At 42.5% G+C, this 21,764-nt stretch overlaps 1 protein-coding gene across 11 annotated transcripts in view; it reads left to right on the top strand.

Annotated features, from left to right (window-relative positions):
* The window catches only part of CSNK1G1 (casein kinase 1 gamma 1), a 204,893-nt gene that overhangs the window by 138,962 nt on the left and 44,167 nt on the right, over positions 1–21,764 (top strand). For all 11 annotated transcript variants that reach the window (XM_068275650.1, XM_068275649.1, XM_068275651.1 and 8 more), the window contains exons 5-6: positions 40–191; positions 6,008–6,242. In XM_068275650.1, coding sequence (XP_068131751.1) covers positions 40–191; positions 6,008–6,242 — 387 coding nt within the window. The remainder of the gene's footprint in view (positions 1–39; positions 192–6,007; positions 6,243–21,764) is intronic.

The raw sequence follows: 21,764 nt of genomic DNA, 5'->3' as shown, positions 1-21,764 counted from the left end.
TAATGTCAATTTACATATTTTTTTTCTTTATTATTACAGCTGATGGACTTCCCCAGGTCTTCTACTTTGGCCCATGTGGAAAGTACAATGCCATGGTACTCGAGCTTCTAGGTCCAAGTTTAGAAGACTTGTTTGACTTGTGTGACAGGACATTTACCTTGAAGACTGTGTTAATGATAGCCATTCAGCTGGTGAGACTTGCTTCCAAGCATTGCTTATCTTTGATTTCCCGCTTAATGGTTATAGGCTCTGGCCTTCCTAGTCTGTCGTGGTCTGGTTTTCTACAGGAAAGACCGTTTTTAGTCGTATGTATGAACTGGAACTGAGGCAGTGTGCATCAACTGTCACAGTGATGTAGGCAGAAATGATAATGATAGCAAAACATTGATGAGGTCCTGAGAACTTGGCACACTTGAGCAGTGACAGCTTCCCCACCTTATGCTTATGAGCGGGTATGGTAATATATACTCACGAGGTATACAGCTCATGGACACAGAAATATAAAGTCACGGGGTAGAGAAGAATTAAATTAAAAGGGCAGTATACGCATTAAAGATTACTTGGGACACCTTGCTTTATGCTGGGAATACACGTTTCGTTTTTGCCTTCGTTTTAGCCTTCGATTCGTTCGGTAAACGAATCGAGTGTTGAAAACGTATGTGAAAATAGTCATAATCTCATTATAGTTTTGATTAATAGACCCCAAAAACGAACGACTAGTGATCGAACATGTTTGATATTATCTCTCTTTATCCATCTAATCGAGCCATTGGTAGGCTTGATGGCTGTTCAGATCGATTATATATTCGTTTATGCCGTCCGTCCCTGTACTACGTTTCGTTTCTTTGCAGCCTTCGATCATTGGAAAAACGAAACCATCAGAATCGGAAAAAAAAACGAAACCGTGGGTGGTGATATTAACCATACGATCGATTATTTCGGGATCGAAAAGGACAAAAGGCACAATCGAAACGAAGGTTTAAACGAAGGCAAAAACGAAACGTGTATTCCCAGCATTAGGGCCCCATAGCAGCTGTTATGACTGTTTGAAGGCACAAGTGGATTGCAGCTTCATGTGAGTGCAAATGATATATTGTTAACATATCCTTAAAGAAAACCTGTACTGAAAATAAAAGTCAAAATAGTCATACACAAGTCATACTTACCTTCCATGTAGTCTACTCCTCAGTGTCTTTCTCCATTCCTGCGTCCTATGTGTTCACTATGATCAAGGGAATTTTCCGTCCTCCATTTTGAAAATGGCCATTACCCCATAACAGCTTTCTGGTCAGCACACAGTTAAACTGTAACATCGCCCACTTGAGCCATAGGGAAACGTGGACATTGCCTGGTACATCAGTTTTCCTCTCAGCTATAACTGACAGCAACTGATATTTTACTGACAGCAACTGATATATTTCAGATCTGACAAAATATTGTCAGAACTGGATGGGATTATTGTCAGAAGAAAATGGTGAGCTTCTGAGAGGAACTGATGGCAAGGTAACTATGTAATGTTCATTTGAAGTTACCTCATGTGTTTATTTTAAATATTTTTACTCAGTACAGGTTCTCTTTAAGGGGCCCATACACTCAGCTGATTTTTGACCGATCGATTTGCGGCCGATTTCGATCTTTTTCAATCGATCTGACATGTTGGAAAAATGTGGCTTATCTCTGGAGATGGCTTATCAATTTGCATTGATTTTCAGTAGATTTCATACTGAAATCTATGGAAATCTGTTTCTAGTAAAAAAATGTTTTTAAACACATCAGATAGATCAGAAAATCTACTGATGATTTATCTGCTGCTAATCTGAGTGTATGCCCACCTTCAGGGCCCTTTTCCACCAGCGCAAACTGGCGCTGGCTGAATCGCAAAAACGCAAACAGCTAGCGATTTTACAATCGCTACGGTTTGCTTTTTAACATAGGAATCGCGGTAGGTCATTTCCACTACCGCGATTCGTTTTTGTCAGGAACGCGAACGCGCGGCGGAGCGATATTTGCCGCGATTTTGCTATGCAGTGCATAGCATAGCAAAATCACGGCGGCGAACGTCGGGGAATCGCCGGTAATTGCGATTCAGCAATCGCTAGCGTTCAGCGTGAACGCTAGCGATTGCAAGTGGAAAAGAGCCCTCAGTGCCTGGAAACCTGACTCCTCAGCAGCAACCAGCGGCTTTTCAGTGTGGAGGCGTACAGTGCTGCAAGCGTGAATGGAGTTCATGTGTCTTTGTCTGCCACAGGCTTGTATATTAAAGAGTCTATATTGAAAGAACCATAGGAAGCCTTCACTTCTGTTTCTTGTTTAAATAACCAAGCATGGTTGGCAAACTTATATTGAATGTCAACTTTCTTGTATTTACATAGACATTGAAGGCTGTTTCACACTGCTAAAAGCAAGTGGCTGTGAGTTGTGCAGAAACACAGCCTAATACTGTGCCATGTGTCCCTTTATGGGGCATTGCACAGAAATGCTTGCAGCACTGCATTCTTTCATCATATTGTAGCTCAACATGCATTAGAAGGCACAGAACGGCTGCAGGGGGCTGGTAGAAGCCCCAGGTGAGTAAAACTGATTTTTTTTGGGGGGGGTTAGGCTGAAGTGTCCCTTTTTAAGGGCTTCTCAAATTCTAGCTGCAGCTGGTACCTATTAAAGTGGACCTCTAGTATTTATCACATTAAAGTATACCTGAATGGAAAAATTGTGCCCCTATGGCACAGGTGTCAAACACAAGGCCCATGGGCTGAATGCAGCCCTCCTTGGCATTTTTTGCGGCCTTTAAAAACTTTAAATGTGCATCATTGTAAGTAGTAAAAGAACAATTCACTGCCTTCCCGTCCAAAGAATGACATTGTTTCGGGTTGAAACATTGGCCTCAATTCACTAAGATCATGCTGGAGATAATAAGGCAAGAGAAAACTTACCCCCACACAGTGAGAGACTTATCTTATCTCTTCATTCCTTAAGTTACCTCCTCTGTAGTTAAGTTACCTCCTCTGTAGTTAAGTTACCTCCTCTGTAGTTAAGTTACCTCCTCTGTAGTTAAGTTACCTCCTCTGTAGTTAAGTTACCTCCTCTGTAGTTAAGTTACCTCCTCTGTAGTTAAGTTACCTCCTCTGTAGTTAAGTTACCTCCTCTGTAGTTAAGTTACCTCCTCTGTAGTTAAGTTACCTCCTCTGTAGTTAGTTCACATGCAGTTAATTAACAACCTGTCTTTGGCCTCAATTCACCAGTGGTTACCGACCTATTTATCTCATGGGAGGTAATTTACCCACTGTGATATCTCCAAATAGCAATTCTCCAGAAGTATAGTGTGAAATATCGACAGAGAGAAATCCATGTGATAAATGTGCGATAAATAGGCGATAGTTAGTCGTTATGTTTTCTCAAAATTACAATTCACCAGGGAAAAAAGGGGGTGTGGCTATTCGTTTTTTTTTCATCTATTTATCCCCTGAATATACCTGGATATATGTGTTTTTTTCTCACAGCTGCTGCATATCACTCTGCAGCACACAGTAACAGCCGATACTGTACATATTTCAGGCACCAGAGAGCAGCCCATTTACAATATTAAGCATATTAAGCAATATTAAGCATTTACAATATTAAGTGGATGGGCGAAAGGAAGGAGGAATCTGGATACATTTTTCATCGGGAGTGAGTGTGAAAATGTATCCAAATACCTCCTCCGTTTCACCCATCCACTTAATATTGTAAATGCTTAATATTATATACTTAATATGCAGAACGAAGAGAGGGATTTGTAATGGAAGGAGAGGGTCAAAAACAGGGAGGGAAACCCTCTGCGGTCACATGCTGGTAATAACCTCCTCCTACCCACAATCCTTTACTTCCAGCATCCAGAGAGGCAAAGTATCACATGCAAATCACTAACACCGCATAGCTATCGACCGTTTATCGCACGGTTTTCGCATCCATATCGCATCATTATCGCCTGCTATCAAACACTCCTCACTTTATCCTCTCACAGTGGTGAATTGCAAACAAAGTGTTAAAATAAAATACCTACCTTTTTATCTCTTACTAACTCTTCTCTGGTGAATTGAGGCCTTTAACTCTGGAGTTATTTTAAGGATTGAAGAGTTAACTTAAAGACAGCAGAGTTAACTTTAGGTTTGCCTGAGGTAAAATGTTTCCTGAGTACTACATGCCTCATCACCATGGTGATAACTAGAGAAACGTTATTAAAGACAGGAGAGAAGCTTAGTGAATTGAGGCCATTGTCAGTTTGAGTCTGGGTGCAGCAACAGCCCACGAGTCCCCCTCCTTCAACGTAGCATGGTGCCCCCTCCATGGATCTAAATCGCCCCTTGTGGTCACACACACACACACACACACACACCTACACACACACACCTACACACACACACCTACACACACACCTACACACACACACACCTACACACACACACCTACACACACACACCTACACACACACACCTACACACACACACCTACACACACACACCTACACACACACACACACACACACACACTTGTACCTTTCCCCTGGCACCACCTCCCCAGATAGTACACTGGAGCAGGGTAAGATTTCCCTACTCCAGCCATGTGTCATGTCTCCTCTGTTCTCACCAACAGCTCTATACTCCCACACGTCCAGCTCCCGATCACATGACATACATTCAGAGCCAGAGATACTGCTCTGTAGAAGGGGGGGGGGAGCAGGATCCCCCCCCCCCCTCAGATTCACTAAAGTTACACCACCTTACTCAGACTTTTCAATAAATGTTTACTCTTCATAAACAGTTTGGTCCATGACTTGCACTAAGTTTTCGATTTTGGCCCCCTGATTGAGTTTGACACCATTGCCCGACGAGATAATCACCTTGGGAGGGGAAAGCCTTTATGTCCTAAAGGGGCTTCTCCCGTCTTCTTCCGCAGGCCCTTTCCAGTGCTGATACCGCCAAAAGAAAGCTTGTCAACAGCGTGCGCGTATGCCCTAGCATGGACCTGCTAAGCTTGATTTGGAAGAAGCTAAACTGGATTGGGCCTGTGTTCCTGCTTTTTGTTCCTGGAGCCCAAGCAGGATAGTGCCACTGTGCAGGTGCAGGGAGGCTCTTTTTTGGGTCCCAGAACTGGATCAGCCTGGCTGAGGACAACGTGGGGGAGACCTCTTTAGGATCCAAAGGTTTCCTCTTCCTGAGGTAAGTATTTTAAATTAAGTCTATGTAAACTTCACAAACACTGCAGAGGGGCCAATTGAACGGGCCGTTTGTGGCTGCAGCTCTCAAGAGTTTTGAGTCTGACAGGAGAAAAGTGCAATACAAATGTCAGCATTATTATTAAGACTGTGCTTTCTACACAAAACGCAATGTATTGGAGAATATTTTTTACATAGTAGAAAGATAGAGCTTACAGTATCTAAAACCAAGCTGCACCTGACTGACACTATCTGCATAGAGCTGCAGGGCCGCCTTTAAAGACACAACTGCACTCATTACAGCTAAGACAAGTGCTAAACACCTAATGGAGGATGTTTCTTTGCAAAATAATTTGCATGCAAAGAATTTTGTATTGGATCTTCCACTGCGATGAGGTCATCCTGTCAGGTGGTACCCTAGCAGCTAGCCATTAAAATGGAGGAAGGGGTGCAGCGTGTACCACAGCTTGGTTTTAGATGCTCTGCCATTCCTCTCTACCTTGTACATTCTTGGAAGATATGTTATGTACACTGCTTGTGGGATCAATGAGGCCTAACTGCTATATTGGAATTTAATAATTATTTCCACGTAGTCATAGCATACTGCCCTGAGTTTTTTTGCTATAATAATCAGTTTCTTTCCCGAGGCAGGTCAATGTACAATGTATTTAAGTGATTATGGTTGTTGTTGTTTTTTTTTTCCCTCCAGAATAGATATTTGCTGGCCTATTTGATTCCACATGCTCTTCTAATATACTTATGTTTCCTAACACAGAAAAAGAGAAATATTTTCATTTAGTGTAATTATATCCCCAGATTACAAGAATGGAATATGTTCACTCCAAGAACCTAATTTACAGAGATGTAAAGCCAGAGAACTTTCTAATTGGTCGTCAAGGGAATAAGAAAGAACATATTATCCACATCATTGACTTTGGACTGGCCAAGGAGTACATTGACCCAGAAACCAAAAAGCACATACCTTATCGGGAACACAAGAGCCTGACTGGAACAGCCAGATACATGTCCATAAACACCCACCTTGGGAAAGGTTTGCTACATGTTCCTTGTCTGCTACATCCATTTATGCCATTTGTGTACCAGTGAAATATTTGTCAGACAGTAGATGTTGAGTAACCTCCCTGGAGATTTTATTCAGGAGGTGAAGTTAGTCATCTGTTTATGAGTAATCCTTTCGTCTGATTTGTCTGATACTGCTAAAGAGTTCTTGCAGTGCCCCCCTTTTTTTCTTTCCTTTTTTCTTTCTTTGAAGATATTTTTAAACCGGAACATGATCAGTTATATAGTATATCTGCATTCTTCTTGTTTTTGCATTCAGCTGTATTGCTTCTGTCTGCTTGTAAAATTACTTTGGTGTTTGAGCCCCATCCTTTGTATTACAGTATAATCTCGTCATAAACTCTGATATAGTAAACATTTGGGTATAGTAAACTACCTCTCCCGGTCCCTGCCAATCTCCATTATAAGTCTATGGGTGCAATGCCTAGTATAGTAAGCTCTGATATAATAAAACTTCTCTTATAATAAACCTTTTTTTTTTTTTTTTTTTTGCCAATTCATGATGCTGACTCTTGATATAGTAAACATTGGGCAGCGCATGCATCATATGTCAATGTGAAACCCATGGTCAGCTGTTCTCTTCAGACTGGTTGTAGGTGAGTTGATGCCTGATAACATTTGTAAGTCAAGAAGAATGGCACCGGCACTGGATATACAGTACTGTACAAATAAGCAGCCTGGGGAAAATGAGGAATAATGTGAATATAAACATAAGGATGCAGCTTTGCCATTTCTGCTTTGCAATCACCAATAAAAGTATTGTCACAGTTCTCCCACATAGGATTGTACCCACTCCTGGATATCACTTCCCTCGTTAGCGGTGATGCTCCTGGTAACATGTGGAGCGCAGTGCAGGCTACTTTCACTTGTAGTGCAGATCACTACTTGCTGCAAAGCTAAGGAGAGTGGAGAGCAGAGTGCTAAGTCCCGCCTGCGGAGGTATCGGAGACATTCGCATTACAAATGCTAGTGGAGGGTTCATGATTGGCTCATGTGTGAGCAGAAAGTTCTGCAGGGCATGTTCTGCAAGCTGTGCCCATGAGGTATCAGGGGCACTCACAGGAAATGAATGGCTGCCTTTATTCAGTGACTGCTGCAATTTTTAAGGAGCCCTGGATACTGTACTAGTGATTTGTCTATCCTGGCTATGTAGCCCTAAGGTGTACTTAACCTTGAAGACCATCAAATGTGCAAGTGCTTGTACTGTACCTCCAATGGGAGGATAGAGTTGCTCCTTTGCAGCAGAGAATGTACCAGGGCATGCTGGGCCATGTCTAGGACAATTTTTGATAAAGTAAACTTCTGATATAGTAAACCACTTTTCCTGGCCCTGCTGAGTTTAATTTAATGAGATTATACTGTATCAAATGAGTCAGTTCCCTTCCAATTTCTGCTGAAGATGTAATGTAGCACCAACTGCTTTATTGAGCCTTATCATGGGGGCTATGCACCTGTATAGTATTTTGGTAGAACAGGTTACATATGGCTGTATGTAATCACTGGTGCTTAACCTGTCAAAATCAGTACTGCAACTGTTTTGTTTGTCCTAGTTCAAAGTTTTTTTTGTTTTTTTTGGGGGGGGGGTTATTCTTTTAACGTCATTTCAGTTAAAACCCATTATTTCCCCACAAAATATTTTTGCTAAGTATATGGATTTCCTTTTACTCGCCAAAGTAATTCACACCATTTGTGAGTGTCTTCTCCAGGCACAGTGTAACATGATGTACACAATTAAGAACATGATTTGTCACCATAATGAACACTAAGGGCCCTTCCACGTTGCATTAGAATGAGGTTTATTCGCCTAGTATGCCAGAATCGTACCCGGAATTGTATGTGCTTCAATCCAGTTTTTGAAGCGCATTTGTTTTGCCAATCACAAGGGCACTGTGATGGATTGAACGCGTTCGTGCAAACGCCAGTAAACGATCATGATACAAACGCTCCCATTCACTTGAATGTGAGTGTTTAATGATGAGTTCCAGATGCTGGCAGTATGTGAACCAGCCCTCACTCTATAATCAATACATTGTTGTTCAGCGCACATCCTTCAATAAAATTTAGCTAGAAATCTTCAAAACCACAATTCCTTTTTGCTGTGTCTTGCATTAATGTCAGCAGCGACCTCCACTATAGACACCCAATATTAAACAGACTCGCCATATGGCGCTGAGGAAGATCTGACACTGGCTTCTCTACCGACTGTCCCACTGCGATCCCCGAGACTACACTACAGTGGTCTTGCAAAGGAGGAAAACGATATCTGGCCGTATTGACACCAGGATCCTGAGGTTCCTAGGCTTCCTGAACTTGTGCATGGTTGGCCAGTCTAGCAGTGACCAATACGTCTGGTGAGTCTGTTTACTATTAGGTGTTTATGGTGGAGGTCGCTGCTGACCTTAATGCAAGACACAGCAAAAAGGAATTGTGGTTTTGAAGATTTCTAACTGAAGTTTATTGAAGGATGTGCGCTGAACAACAATGTATTGACTTTTGAGAGGTTTGCCTAAGCCTGGTGGTAGCGCACTCTGTGGGACATTCATTTCCTCACTATAGCGCTTTGAGAAATTTTTATGATCCTCACACTATAATGCTCAGTAAATTCTCTATTGCTAACTTATTAGTGTGAATATTTAAATCCAGTAATTTAGTAGGCAAAAGTGGTGACCACCAGCATCGCTGATATAAGGGGCATGGAACTAGCTTTACTTTTTAAAGTGTACTTGTAGGGGAAAAAGTGTCCCTAAGGGGTACTCACCTTGGGAGGGTGAAGTCTTTTGGATCCTGGATAGGCTTTCCCTTTTCTCCACCTTCCTGTTTCAGTGCTGGGACCCCAGAAAAGCAGCACTTATATATGCGTACTAGCATGGAACCACTCGGGCTCCAGCATAAAAAGCCACCTGTTCGAACCCATGCAGCTGCGCATGCCCGAGCCGCCTACGAAGTAGCACGGACACAATCTTGCTTGTCCTTTTCCGCCTGAGCGGGTCCGTGCAACTGTTTGCTGGATTGGCTTGGCTGAGTAAGACTGGGGAAGCCTCTTGGACGATCTGTGTACTGCACTTTGTTATATAAACTGTTATCTATGATGTTGTAATCAAATTTCTTTCCCTTTTAAAATAACCATCTTAAAGTACACTTCACAACTAGTGTAATAGTCATTACTCTATTTTTCAGTTCCTGACAATCTAGAGAAACACCAGTTGTTTGACATGATACTGTGGTTTAGTAAATGCTATGACTTTGTAGTGCCTGGATATTTGGATTCAAACCAGCCATAACAGCAGCATAAAGTTTTGTATTTGCATACCATGATTTCCTGGGATGTTATAACCTGGAACCATGCAGGTTGAACCAGCTTACATTCTAATTGCTCCTGGTATGCATATGTTTTTCTAAGTCTGCAGTAGAGACATTATGACAAGGTTCAAACCAGGTGTTCAACTACTGTACACCACACCTCCGAGGCTCATTGTGGATACTGGGGAAATACCGCTACAACGCTCACACACATTTGAGAGTGATTGGAGTAAGTTGAACGCTGCAAGTTCTACTAGTTTTTTCTTAATCACCCTAGCCAGCACAGGCTCCTTACCAAGTTTTATGTATGGGCTATATAAAACTATGAGTGCAAACCTAGAACATACTGCAGACTCCTAGTACTGCAAGCAGCTGCTATGGTAGTATTTGTAAAACTCGGGCAATATGCTAGAATGGTAAAAATGACTGAAAAAAATGTACTGAGAGATCTTGTAGATTCTTTCCCACTAGACTAGAACTTTTAAGGTGGCCACTAACAGTCAAATTTCTAGCGAAAAGTCATTGGAACGATCAGATAATTCTGATGGGATGTGATTGATTGTAAATCATCTCTGTTAATGGGCACAATCGATTATGAACTAACCAAAATTTTGGATTTTCTTGTTGGTTGTGATAGGACTCAGATTGGTTTGTTGATGGTGTTGTGAAAGATGTATTACGAAATTTCATTTCCAATCAGAATTATCTGATCGCTCGAGTTGGATTGTCAGTGGCTACATTTACACTGTGTACCTTTTTGTGTGGAGGGTTTTTTTTTGTTATAGAAAATACTCCCTCTAGTGGCTGTTTTTCTATTATTACAAAGTTAAACAAAAGTGTAGTTTATTGGCTGATAAGAATTTTGTATTTATTTTTTTATTATTTTTTTTTTTATATCTTATTTAATTTCTTAAGGAATTTTTAATTTCAGATGTAGCTGAAGATTTATAGCCATTCAGTGACTAATTTTTCTAAATTTGCTGTAAAACGATATGTAGTAAAGACTCAACATGGTGTTACCACCTTTCGATTGTTTTTTTTTTTTTTCTTTTTGCAGTTCCTTTTGGATGTTTCCAGTCTTGTTTTTATTTTTGTTTTTTGGTGTTTTTTTTTTTTTTTTTTTTTTAGTTCTATTCAGCCTAGTTAGATGTGATGAACTGGTACGTTTGCAATTTGCAATTCCCTCTTTTATAAGCCTTCCAAATAAAGACCTGCACCGCCTGCATTTAGTAGAAAAATTCTGGTGCAAGGCTGTTAACAAACCAACCCACCATTGTCACATAACGCAAATTCTTTGCTCGCTTCTTTCAAAATTTGCCTACTAACATCCAAATCTATTAAAGGATAACTGTAACGAGAGGGATATGGAGGCTGCCATATTTATTTCCTTCTCAACAATACCAGTTGCCTGGCTATCCTGCTAGCCCTCTGCCTCTAATCTTTTCAGTCAAAGACCCCAAAGAAGCATGCCCCAGATCAGGTGTTTCTGACATTGTCAGATCTGACAAGATTAGCTGCGTGCTTATTTCTGGTGTTATTCAGACACTTCTGCAGCCAAATGCACCAGCATTGCTGTCAGGTAACTGGTATTGTTTAAAAGGAAATTAATATGGCAGCCTCCATATTCTTCTCACTACAGTTGTCCTATAAAGAGAATCTGTACTCTAAAATTCTTACAATAAAAAGCATACCATTCTATTCATTATGTTCTCCTGGTCCCCTCTTAGCTCTTTCTGCCACTCCCTGCTGAGATCCTGGCTTGTAATTGCCTGTTTTAGGCAGTGTTTACAAACAAAAAACATGGCTGCTAACCAGCATGTGACAAACTCAGAGAAAGCTCAGTCTGTGACTCATACAGAGCCTGCAAGGGGCGTGGAGAGGATGTGTATAACTTCTATCCTATCACAGCAGAGCAAGCACATTCCTGCCTGAGCCGACAAAGCCGGCAAAGGAAAGAAGATTAGATTGGATAACAGAGATAATACAGCCACTGTGCAACTAGGAAAGGCTGCAGTAAGACAGACCACATTAGAACAGGTATAGGAACTTATAGGATAGAAGAAATAAGGCTGAACATGTTGTTATAGAGTTTCTTTAAAGAGTAACTGTTAGGCTACAAAAGCTAATTTAAACCTCTATTCTCCTGTGCTAAACAGTTTAGAAGGAAGCCAAAAAGGCAATACTGAAGTTAAAAATCTCTCTTACTTTGTTGTTGGTTGAATAGCAATCCTCTTTATTCCCAAGCTCCTAAGGAGGCCGCAGGCCGCGTAACAGATACTGCAGAGCATGCTGGGGCTGCTTCTTCTCCCTACTGCACTCCCATGGTCCTCCCCTTCATTTCCCTATCCCGCCCTAAGGCTGCTTTCACAGTGGGAAGTTACAGCAGGCTCATGTTACAGCAGCCTGTAACTTGCAGCCCAACTCACAGCACTGAAAAATCTATGTGCTGTTCACAGTGCACATGTTGCGTTAGAGTATACTGCACGAGTCCACTATTGTTCCCCCCCCACTGACAGCATGATCCCCCGCACTCCCCCCCCCCCCCCCCCTTCCCCCTGAGTGACAGACAATATGCCCCGTTAGACCAGACAGAGACTGGTGGTGTCTGAGGGCCGGAACTTGGGAGGGATAAAGAATCGTCAATCAGAAAGCAGGGTAAGGGAGGATTTTACATCACAATTGCTTTCATACAAGACAGTCAAACATGGAACCTGCCATGAGCTGTCAGGAGCATCAATCTCTGCAAATACTATATAAAAATACTGTGAATTCCAAACGTGGACAGTGAAATGCATATGTAATGTAAGTACAGCCAATATTTAGCTACTGAGATATGTGTTGTTTTTTTTTCTCTGAGACCCTATACCTAACAGCTCTTCTTTAAAGATGAGCTGTCAGCCATACTATCTCAGGAAAAAAACAAATATATAAGTAGATAAATACTTGCTCTACTTACATAACATATGTATTGCACTATCCACGTTATGATTCCTGTGAATTGTATAAAGGAAAAGTAGAGAATCCTATTCTAGACAGTTTCCATATTTACTGTGGCTATTTTGAAGCCAGTTCTGATGTAATATCCACCCTTAGTCTCTTCTGCCTGATTTGCCCTCCCTTCACTATAGAAAGTGCATTGTTTCAGCCTGAGAAATTTTGGCCAATCAGAGAGGAACAGAGGTGTGGGAGGGGAAAACAGAAGGGAAAGAGGCTTCAGCCAATCAGGATGCATTAGTTAAGTCTGAGGGGAAGTAGGTATGCAAAAAAGACAACCCAGCATGCCCTGCAACTCTTTTGTGTACCAAATAAGAGTCATAAACTGGCGAATGATAATTTATCAAAAAGAAAAGTAATAGTGATTTTAACTTTTGGATTGCCTGATTAGCATCCTTTAAGCCTCATCTACATGCGTAGATGAGGCTCCGATGTGTATTATCAATCGAGCCGCTGATGCGGCTCGATTGATAAGATCCGACCACACTACCATTTACCCTACCTCTCAAGCCCGCTGTCTGGGTTTCACCCTGGACTCCACACTCTCCTTCACTCCCCACATCCAAAACCTCACAAAGTCCTGCAACTTCCACCTTCGTAACATCTGTAAGATTCGCCCTTTCCTGACCTTTGCCACCACCAAACTCCTCATCCATGCCCTCATAATTTCCCGCCTTGACTACGGCAATGCCCTGCTGTCTGGTCTCCCTATGACCCGAACAGCCCCACTGCAGTCCATCATGAATGCAGCAGCCAGAATTATGCACTGCTCCCATCGCTCCACCATGGCAGATCCCCTCCTTGAATCCCTCCACTGGCTTCCTATCCAGTCCAGAATCAGATTCAAGATACTGTGTCTGACCTACAAATCTGTCCACAAAACCTGTCCAACCTACATTTCCCATCTTACTCAGAGGTACACACCTAGCCGCTCACTCCGCTCTTCCAATGAACTTCGCCTAACCGCCCCCCGCATCACCCAGTCCCATGCACGCCTCCAGGACTTCTCAAGAGCTGCTCCAACACTATGGAACTCCCAAACCTCCACCCATTAGGGCAGCCCCCTCCTTCAACATCTTCAAGAAAGCCCTCAAAACTCACCTTTTCACTCTGGCTTACTACCCCTCACAAGTGCTCTAAACCCACAGCTGAACTCTGGTCTCCTACTTCTCGTGTCCCTACTTCTCCCTTTAGATTGTAAGCCTTTGGGCAGGGTCCTCCTCCTTTTGTGTCCAACCTGATCATGCACCTCCATTACTGTGAACCCATGCTAGGCATCTGAGTGAACCTAACTTGCCTAATCTCCATGCTCCATCCAGTGACTGACTAAGCATTACCTTGTACTCATACTGTGCTGCATGATCTGATCTTTCTTGTATTCAGGTATTGTCATTTTGCTGTATGTCACCCCTAAATATTGTATGTATCCCTATTTATTGTCCAGCGCTGCGTAATATGTTGGCGCTTTATAAATACAATAAATAAATAAATAATTAATAAATTCCCTGCTCCTTCCCCGCGAGGGGACAATGGCAGGGAATCGAGCGGAAGATAAGCGGCGCGGGGACGAGCAGGTATCGAATCCGGTGGGCAAGCGGGGACGCGGAAGAGGCAATCCGGCGGCTAATCGAGCCGCCGGATCGGGGCCTCATCTACGCGTGTAGATGAGGTTTTATTACTTGTTTACCAGATAAAAATAATTTTTTGATTTTATGCCCGACAGTTACTCTTTAAGGACTTGTAACTGTGTAACACCTCACTTAACCTCAGATCAACAGAATCTAATAACCTGTTCAAACCCAAAGTTGACCTCAAAATGTTTGAAGCGAGAGCCCTCTGTCATACTGTCCCTCCCCTTTGGAACTACTTGCCACACCCAATCAAGACAGCTCCAACCCTGAAGTTGTTGAAATCCAAACTGTAAAGCCACATGTTAAGTCTGGCATTCATGAACAAATTGTATTCCTCTCTAACACATTTCACACCACACCTATGTATTGATCTGAGACAAATCTATGGACTGAGTAAAAGTGCTTTTTAACGGAAACTGGCATATGCTTTGGTGTTTTGTTGAAGCATAAGGGAACTTTGAACTAGCAGAAATAGTGTACCTTTACCAGAACTTGCTAACCAGTGTTTTGAGTGGATCTTCACTGTGCCTCATAGTTATAGTACATACGGACACATTTTCATGAATTATTTGCTATGTGTTACTGTGCCCATATGGTATGTCATGTTTCAGCTGCTCTGTGGCCAGTTTAAAACTGAACACTAAGGAATTATATTAACAGGGCTCTATAGAAAAAAAAAAGTAAATGGTAATGTTTCCATTGGCATATGGATGCAGAAACACCAAATCACCTATACATGTCAGCGGCAATCTAAAGGTTAAACAGACAGACATCCTAGCCTGCAATAAGTACTCCTATAACAGACCCCAACATTCATCATGGAAACACCAGCTCACTCTGCCCGTCCTATCCAGGCTGTTAACAAACAAGTGAAACGTGCTATAGAGCATCACATTGAGCCAACATGTTTTGCCTGACCAGGCCTTTTCAAGGGATCAGACAGTACATAAGAATGTGAACTATAACACACCCAGCGCTAAAGCTCAAGGCAGTGAAATTGTAATATAATAGCTTCATTTAAAAATAATTATTCTATTCTGAAAAGTTGTTTGCCTATCACAAGGAAGTGGCTAGTAATTGCTGTAACGGCATTTAGCCTAACTGCAGGTACAACTAAGTTTTTTTTTTTTTCTTTCTCTCCTTAACTAATGTTACAAACTCATAGTAACGGAGGTTGTTTTTATGTGTGAGAAACCCTTAATTAGCTGATGTCAGACATTTCTTTCAATTGGTATCTGAATTCAAGAGAGAAGCAGGGGTTGCCGTGTTTGCTTTTAAAATTTGCCATTTGCTTGGCTGTAATGCTGATCTTTTGATGTCAGTAATGTCTCTGTCCCAACTAGTATTGTTCAATGAGATGCTTATAATTCCTGCAGATTTATGCAGCTTTGAACTAAGCCAATCAGAATTGGCAGGAAAATCATTTGATTTGCCCAATTCCAAGCTGCATAGAATTAGCATGAATTATTAGCATCTTACTGATCATCTCTAGTCCATGAACTTCAACAGGCATGTATTCAGTAGAGGCAAGACACAATTCTTGGGGGAAAATTTTTTGTTCTAGATGACTAATAAGTAAACCATAATGGATTGTGATCACAAATAAAAGATAATTTTGTTGATCTAAAATGTTGCTTGTTCCTCGCAAGAAATTATATTTTGAAAGATTATATGATGTGGATGAAGTGAAATTTGTTAACAAATCAATTTGATTAATTTATAAATAGAACAGATTTTATCATGTGTGGTCATCCTAAAAAGGGAACCTGAAGCGAGAAGTATATGGCGACGGCAATATTTATTTCCTGTTAACCTCTTGAGGACCACAGGTTTACACCCCCCCTAGTGACCAGTCTATTTTTTACATTGCAGCACTGCGCAGCTGTTAATGGTTTATTACACAGCCATACAACTTACCACCCAAATTAATATTGCCTCCTTTTCTTCCCACTAACAGTGCTTTCTTTTGTTTGTCTCTAATCACTGCTGCGATCTTTTTTTTTTTTTTTTTTTTTTTAATTAATAAAAAATTATCCTTTATTGAAAAAAAAAATCCTTTATTCCCTCCCCCCCCCCAAAAAAAAAAAAATGAGCCCTAGATCGCTTTTTCTACACTACAGTACCCATACATAGGCACCAGCTTATGTATGGGTAAAGATTGTGAGCCATTGGGAGGGACTGTTAAGTGGCAGGACTATCCTCAGATCGCACCGCTGTACACATAAATGTGTTTTTTCTTAATTCAGCCTGCCAGCTCTGATCGCGGCTGGCATGCTGTTTTATGTGCGCCGCTGTGTCTCCTAGCAGGGAGTGCGCGCGCCTTGGAGTGCTCGTTCCCTGCTAATCTTGCCTCCCACGAGGTGACTTCTTTCAGCGTTAGGCGGTCCTGTGCCTGCCACGGTACTGCCGCCGATCGGTGTGAGGCGATTGGGAGGCGGTTAAACACCAGTTGCCTGGCAGCCCTGCTGATCTATTTGGCTGAAGTAGTGTCTGAATCACACCAGAAACAAGCATGCAGCTAATCTTGTTAGATCTGACAATAATGTCAGAAACACCTGATCTCCTGCATGCTTGTTAAGGGGCGATGGCTAAGAGTATTAGAGGCAGAGTATCAGCAGGACAGCCAGGCAACTGGTATTGCTTAAAAGGAAATAAATATGGCTGCCTCCATATACCTCTCAGTGCCGGTGTCCTTTACAGCTACATTCACACACTAGATTAAACTTGCTGGGGCAACTGAAAGAGGCTACCTCGAGCGAGAATCTGTGTGTATGGTAGCCCCCATTGTCCCCTGAAGAGCATGCCAGACCTTTAGCAGCCCCCGAGCGCATTGTTCACCCACTCCATCATGTGCCGCTGATCATCTTCATCCCTCTCCCCTCCATAGTAACAGATGAGTCGCTAGCATCTATGCTAGTCTTTACATAGCCCTGTGGACAACAGTCATTCAGAAGTTTGTACTTAACAGTGTTCTCCCCAGGCTCCTTTAGCTGGGTACTCCAATAGTTTTAATTTTGGTGAGCGCCCGGCTGTCATCGGTTCGCCTCTTTATTCTCCTCCTCCTATGCGGCAAGCAGAGTCGTGCCTGCCCTTCATTCACCCGTCATGCTCCACCCCGCTACTTTTTCATACCACCCAGCTGAAAAAAATTTCTGGGGAGTACACACTGTAGGTTTAAAGGCACAAGACGGTGGCGTAGTGGTTAGCTCTCTCGCCTTGCAGCGCTGGGTCCCAGGTTCGAATCCCGGCCAGGGCACTATCTGCAAAGAGTTTGTATGTTCTCTCCTTGTCTGCGTGGGTTTCCTCCGGGCACTCCGGTTCCCTCCCACATACCAAAAACATACAGATAAGTTAAATGGCTCCCCCTAAAATTGGCCCTAGACTACAGTACTTACAATACATAGAGACATATGGCAATGGTAGGGATTAGATTGTGAGCTCCTTTGAGGGACAGTTAGTGACAAGATATATATACATACACAGTGGAGGAAATATTTAATTGACCCCTCACTGATTTTGTAAGTTTGTCCAATGACAAAGAAATGAAAAGTCTCAAAACAGTATAATTTCAATGGTAGGTTTATTTTAACAGTGGCAGATAGCACATCAAAAGGAAAATCGAAAAAATAACCTTAAATAAAAGATAGCAACTGATTTGCATTTCATTTAGTGAAATACGTTTTTGAACCCTCTAACAATAAGACTTAATACTTAGTGGAAAAACCCTTGTTTGCAAGCACAGAGGTCAAACGTTTCTTGTAATTGATGACCAAGTTTGCACACATTTTAGGAGGAATGTTGGTCCACTCCTCTTTGCAGATCATCTCTAAATCCCTAAGGTTTCGAGGCTGTCTCTGTGCAACTCTGAGCTTGAGCTCCCTCCATAGGTTTTCTGTTGGATTAAGGTCCGAAGACTGACTAGGCCACTCCATGACCTTAATGTGCTTCTTCTTGATCCATTCCTTTGTTGCCTTTGCTGTATGTTTTGGGTCATTGTCGTGCTGGAACACCCATTTTCAGTTTCCTGGCAGAGGGAAGGAGGTTGTCGTTCAGGATTTCACGATACATGGCTCCGTCCATTTTCCCGTTAATGCGATTAAGTTGTCCTGTGCTCTTAGCAGAAAAACACCCCCAAAGCAAAATGTTTCCACTCCCATGCTTGACGGTGGGGACGGTGTTTTGGGGGTCATAGGCAGCATTTTTCTTCCTCCAAACACAGCGAGTTGAGTTAATGCCAAAGAGCTCTATTTTGGTCTCATCAGACCACAGTACCTTCTCCCAGTCACTCACAGAATCATTCAGGTGTTCATTGGCAAACTTCAGACGGGCCTGCACATGTGCCTTCTTGAGCAGGGGGACCTTGCGAGCCCTGCAGGATTTTAATCCATTGCGGTGTAATGTGTTTCCAATGGTTTTCTTGGTGACTGTGGTCCCTGCTAACTAACTCCTCCCATGTAGTTCTAGGATGCTTTTTCACCTTTCTCAGAACCATTGACACCCCACGAGGTGAGATCTTGCGTGGAGCCCCACAGCGAGGTCGATTGATGGTCATTTTGTGCTCCTTCCATTTTCGAACAATCGCACCAACAGTTGTCACCTTCTCTCCCAGCTTCTTGCTAATGGTTTTGTAGCCCATTCCAGCCTTGTGCAGGTCTACAATTTTGTCTCTGACATCCTTGGACAGCTCTTTGGTCTTTCCCATGTTGGAGAGTTTGGAGTCTGCTTGATTGATTGATTCTGTGGACAGGTGTCTTTTATACAGGTGACTAGTTAAGACAGGTGTCCTTAATGAGGGTGACTAATCGAGTAGAAGTGTCTAACCACTCTGTGGGAGCCAGAACTCTGAGGGCTCGTTTCCACTGTAGCCGTGCGGAATCGCCTGGATTCCACCGCAGAAGAAATCGCATGCGGCTGCGTTTCCGCATGCGGATTTACCCGTGATTTCGCATGCGATTTCGCATGGCAAGGAGCCAGGCGAATTTAACCATGTCACTGCCTGTGTAAAGCTCCATTGCTTTACATGCGAAATCGCATGCGAAATCGCGGGGAAATCCGCATGGCAAAGCCGCATGCGATTTCCCTATTGAATGCATTAACGGCGATTCGCCCGCATTCCTGCCGCACGCAAAATCTGACGACCCTGTCGTGCAGATTTTTCCCGCACGCCGAAACGCACCCGCACGACGCACAAGTGGAAACAATCCCATCCACTTGTATTGCCTATGCGAATCCGCATGCAGTGCCTGCATGCGGATTCGCTATAGTGGAAACGAGCCCTTAATGGTTGGTAGGGGTTCAAAAACTTATTTCACTCAATGAAATGCAAATCAGTTGCTATCTTTTATTTAAGGTTATTTTTTCGAATTTCCTTTTGATGTGCTATCTGCCACTGTTAAAATAAACGTACCATTGAAATGATACTGTTCTGAGACTTTTCATTTCTTTGTCATTGGACAAACTTACAAAATCAGTGAGAGGTCAAATAATTATTTCCTCCACTGTATATACACTGTACAGTGCTGCGTAATATGTCGGCGCTATATAAATACTAAATAATAATAATACAACACCAGGTAAATAGTGTTTTTAAAAAGTAATCGGCAGCGATCACATAAACAATTTATTGAACATGAATTTTAGCTGTAGGAGACTTGTTTGACAAGCAAAGGGAACGCTTGGTCACCCTGCTTTCTACTCTTTCAGATGGTATATTTAGATGCATGCCTCAGGATGGGCTTTAAGTGGCAGCCTACAAATCCTTTTCACGTTTACTTGGGTGCATCACATTTGAATATTGTATGAGCTATACTAAGCTTACAAGGCAAAGTTCTCTGTCTTTGAGGACCTACTACCGATCCTTATTATGTATTCATGTGCTATTGATTGCAGTGCAGAGGTTTGATTGGCTGTCAGCTCCAGAGTCTGTATCACAAAACCACTTATTATCCTCTGTTTCTAGCTGTTTTGACAGTCCCTGTAGCGCAGGGTATAATGCTATATCTGTGGGAACTACAATGTAAAACATTATCAGCACTAATATTCTTCTACACTCATTTCTAGTCTTTCTGAATTTCTATGTGCAATGTGCAGAAAGTTCACCTCTAATTGACTCTTCTATCTGGGTTTTATCCCATTATTTTAATTTTGAATTATTTTGTATGTTTATCCAATGACTGTGGAGTTTTAGATAAACTGCATTTTCACAGCACAAAAGCAGAATTGTTTTACTGGCTTAATTTTTTTATAGTGCCATAGCGCCTTCTGTTTCTCCTCTGAGGAGAACATCATCTGGGCAAATAAATCTATTCATATGTTTAGTGGGAACTTCTTATGTACAAGTACATGGATTTCTTTGGTAGCAGCAGAATAAATTAAAAGGCAAACATTACCAACACCTTCTTAAAACAAACCACAAGTCACACTACAAATAAAAACATTACCCATAGCTATGCAATTTTAAAGAATTCCACAGTGTATTGGATTAAAGGATGTCCAAGTTATTTTAGTTGTTGCCAATCTTTTTCATTGCTAAATTGTATTGTGAACCACTTAAAGAAAACCTGAACTGAAAATTAAAGTCAAAATAAACATACACAGGTCATACTTACCACTCGTGTAGTCTACTCCTCAATCTCTTTTTCCTTTCCCACGTCCGGTTTGTCCACTGTGATCAAGGGAATTCCCCATCCTCCATTTTGAAAGTGGCCATTACCCATAACAGCTTTCTGGTCAGCACACAGTTAAACTGTAACATTGCCCACTTGAGCCATAGGGAAACATAGACATTACCTGGCACATCAGTTGTCCTCTCAGCTATAACTGACAGCAACTGATATATTTCAGTTCTGACAAAATGTTGTCAGAACTGGAATGGATCATTGTCAGAAGCAAATGGTGAGCTTCTGAGAGGAACTGATGGCAAGGTAACTATGTAATGTTCATTTGAAGTTACTTCATGTGTTTATTTTAAATAATTTTACTCAGTACAGGTTCTCTTTAACGACACGCCGATAGGCGTCGGCAGGTAGAAGTGTTGTTTCCATGGAAACGGCCACTAGTTCGAGCGGCCGTTCCATGTCAGTTCACGGAGGGTGTCTCCGTGAACAGCCTCTGAGCTTCTGATCGTGGCTCGCAGGCGAAATGTAAACACGCGAGGAAGAAATCCCCTGTGTTTACATCATACGGCACAGCAGCGCTGTAAAGGAGATCGGCGATCCCCGGCCTCTGATTGGCCTGGATTGCCGGCATCTGATAGGCTGAAGCCTATCAGATGGCTGTACAGGACGGATCGCCATCCTGTGCCGCCCATGGAGCAAAGGGGAGGGAGGAATAGCGCCTCGGAGGGGGGCTTTGAGGAGCCCGCCGCCCCCCCCCCCGCGCGCGCGGCCACACAGAGCGGCGGCGATCAGCCATCTCCCTAGTGGGGGAAAAGGGGAAGGGGGGGGGAGTCTGATCGCCCTGCCTCAAACCTGATCTGTGCTGCGGGCTGGAGAGCCCATGCAGCACAGATCAGTGAAAAATCCCCTGGTCCTTAAGTGGTTAATGAGCACCTTTAAAAGTGCTCTCAT

Source organism: Hyperolius riggenbachi, chromosome 3 (assembly GCF_040937935.1).
Source record: "Hyperolius riggenbachi isolate aHypRig1 chromosome 3, aHypRig1.pri, whole genome shotgun sequence".
Lineage (NCBI taxonomy): Eukaryota > Metazoa > Chordata > Amphibia > Anura > Hyperoliidae > Hyperolius > Hyperolius riggenbachi.
Note: the sequence above shows the minus strand (reverse complement) of the source record. Positions and strands in the feature narration are given on the sequence as shown.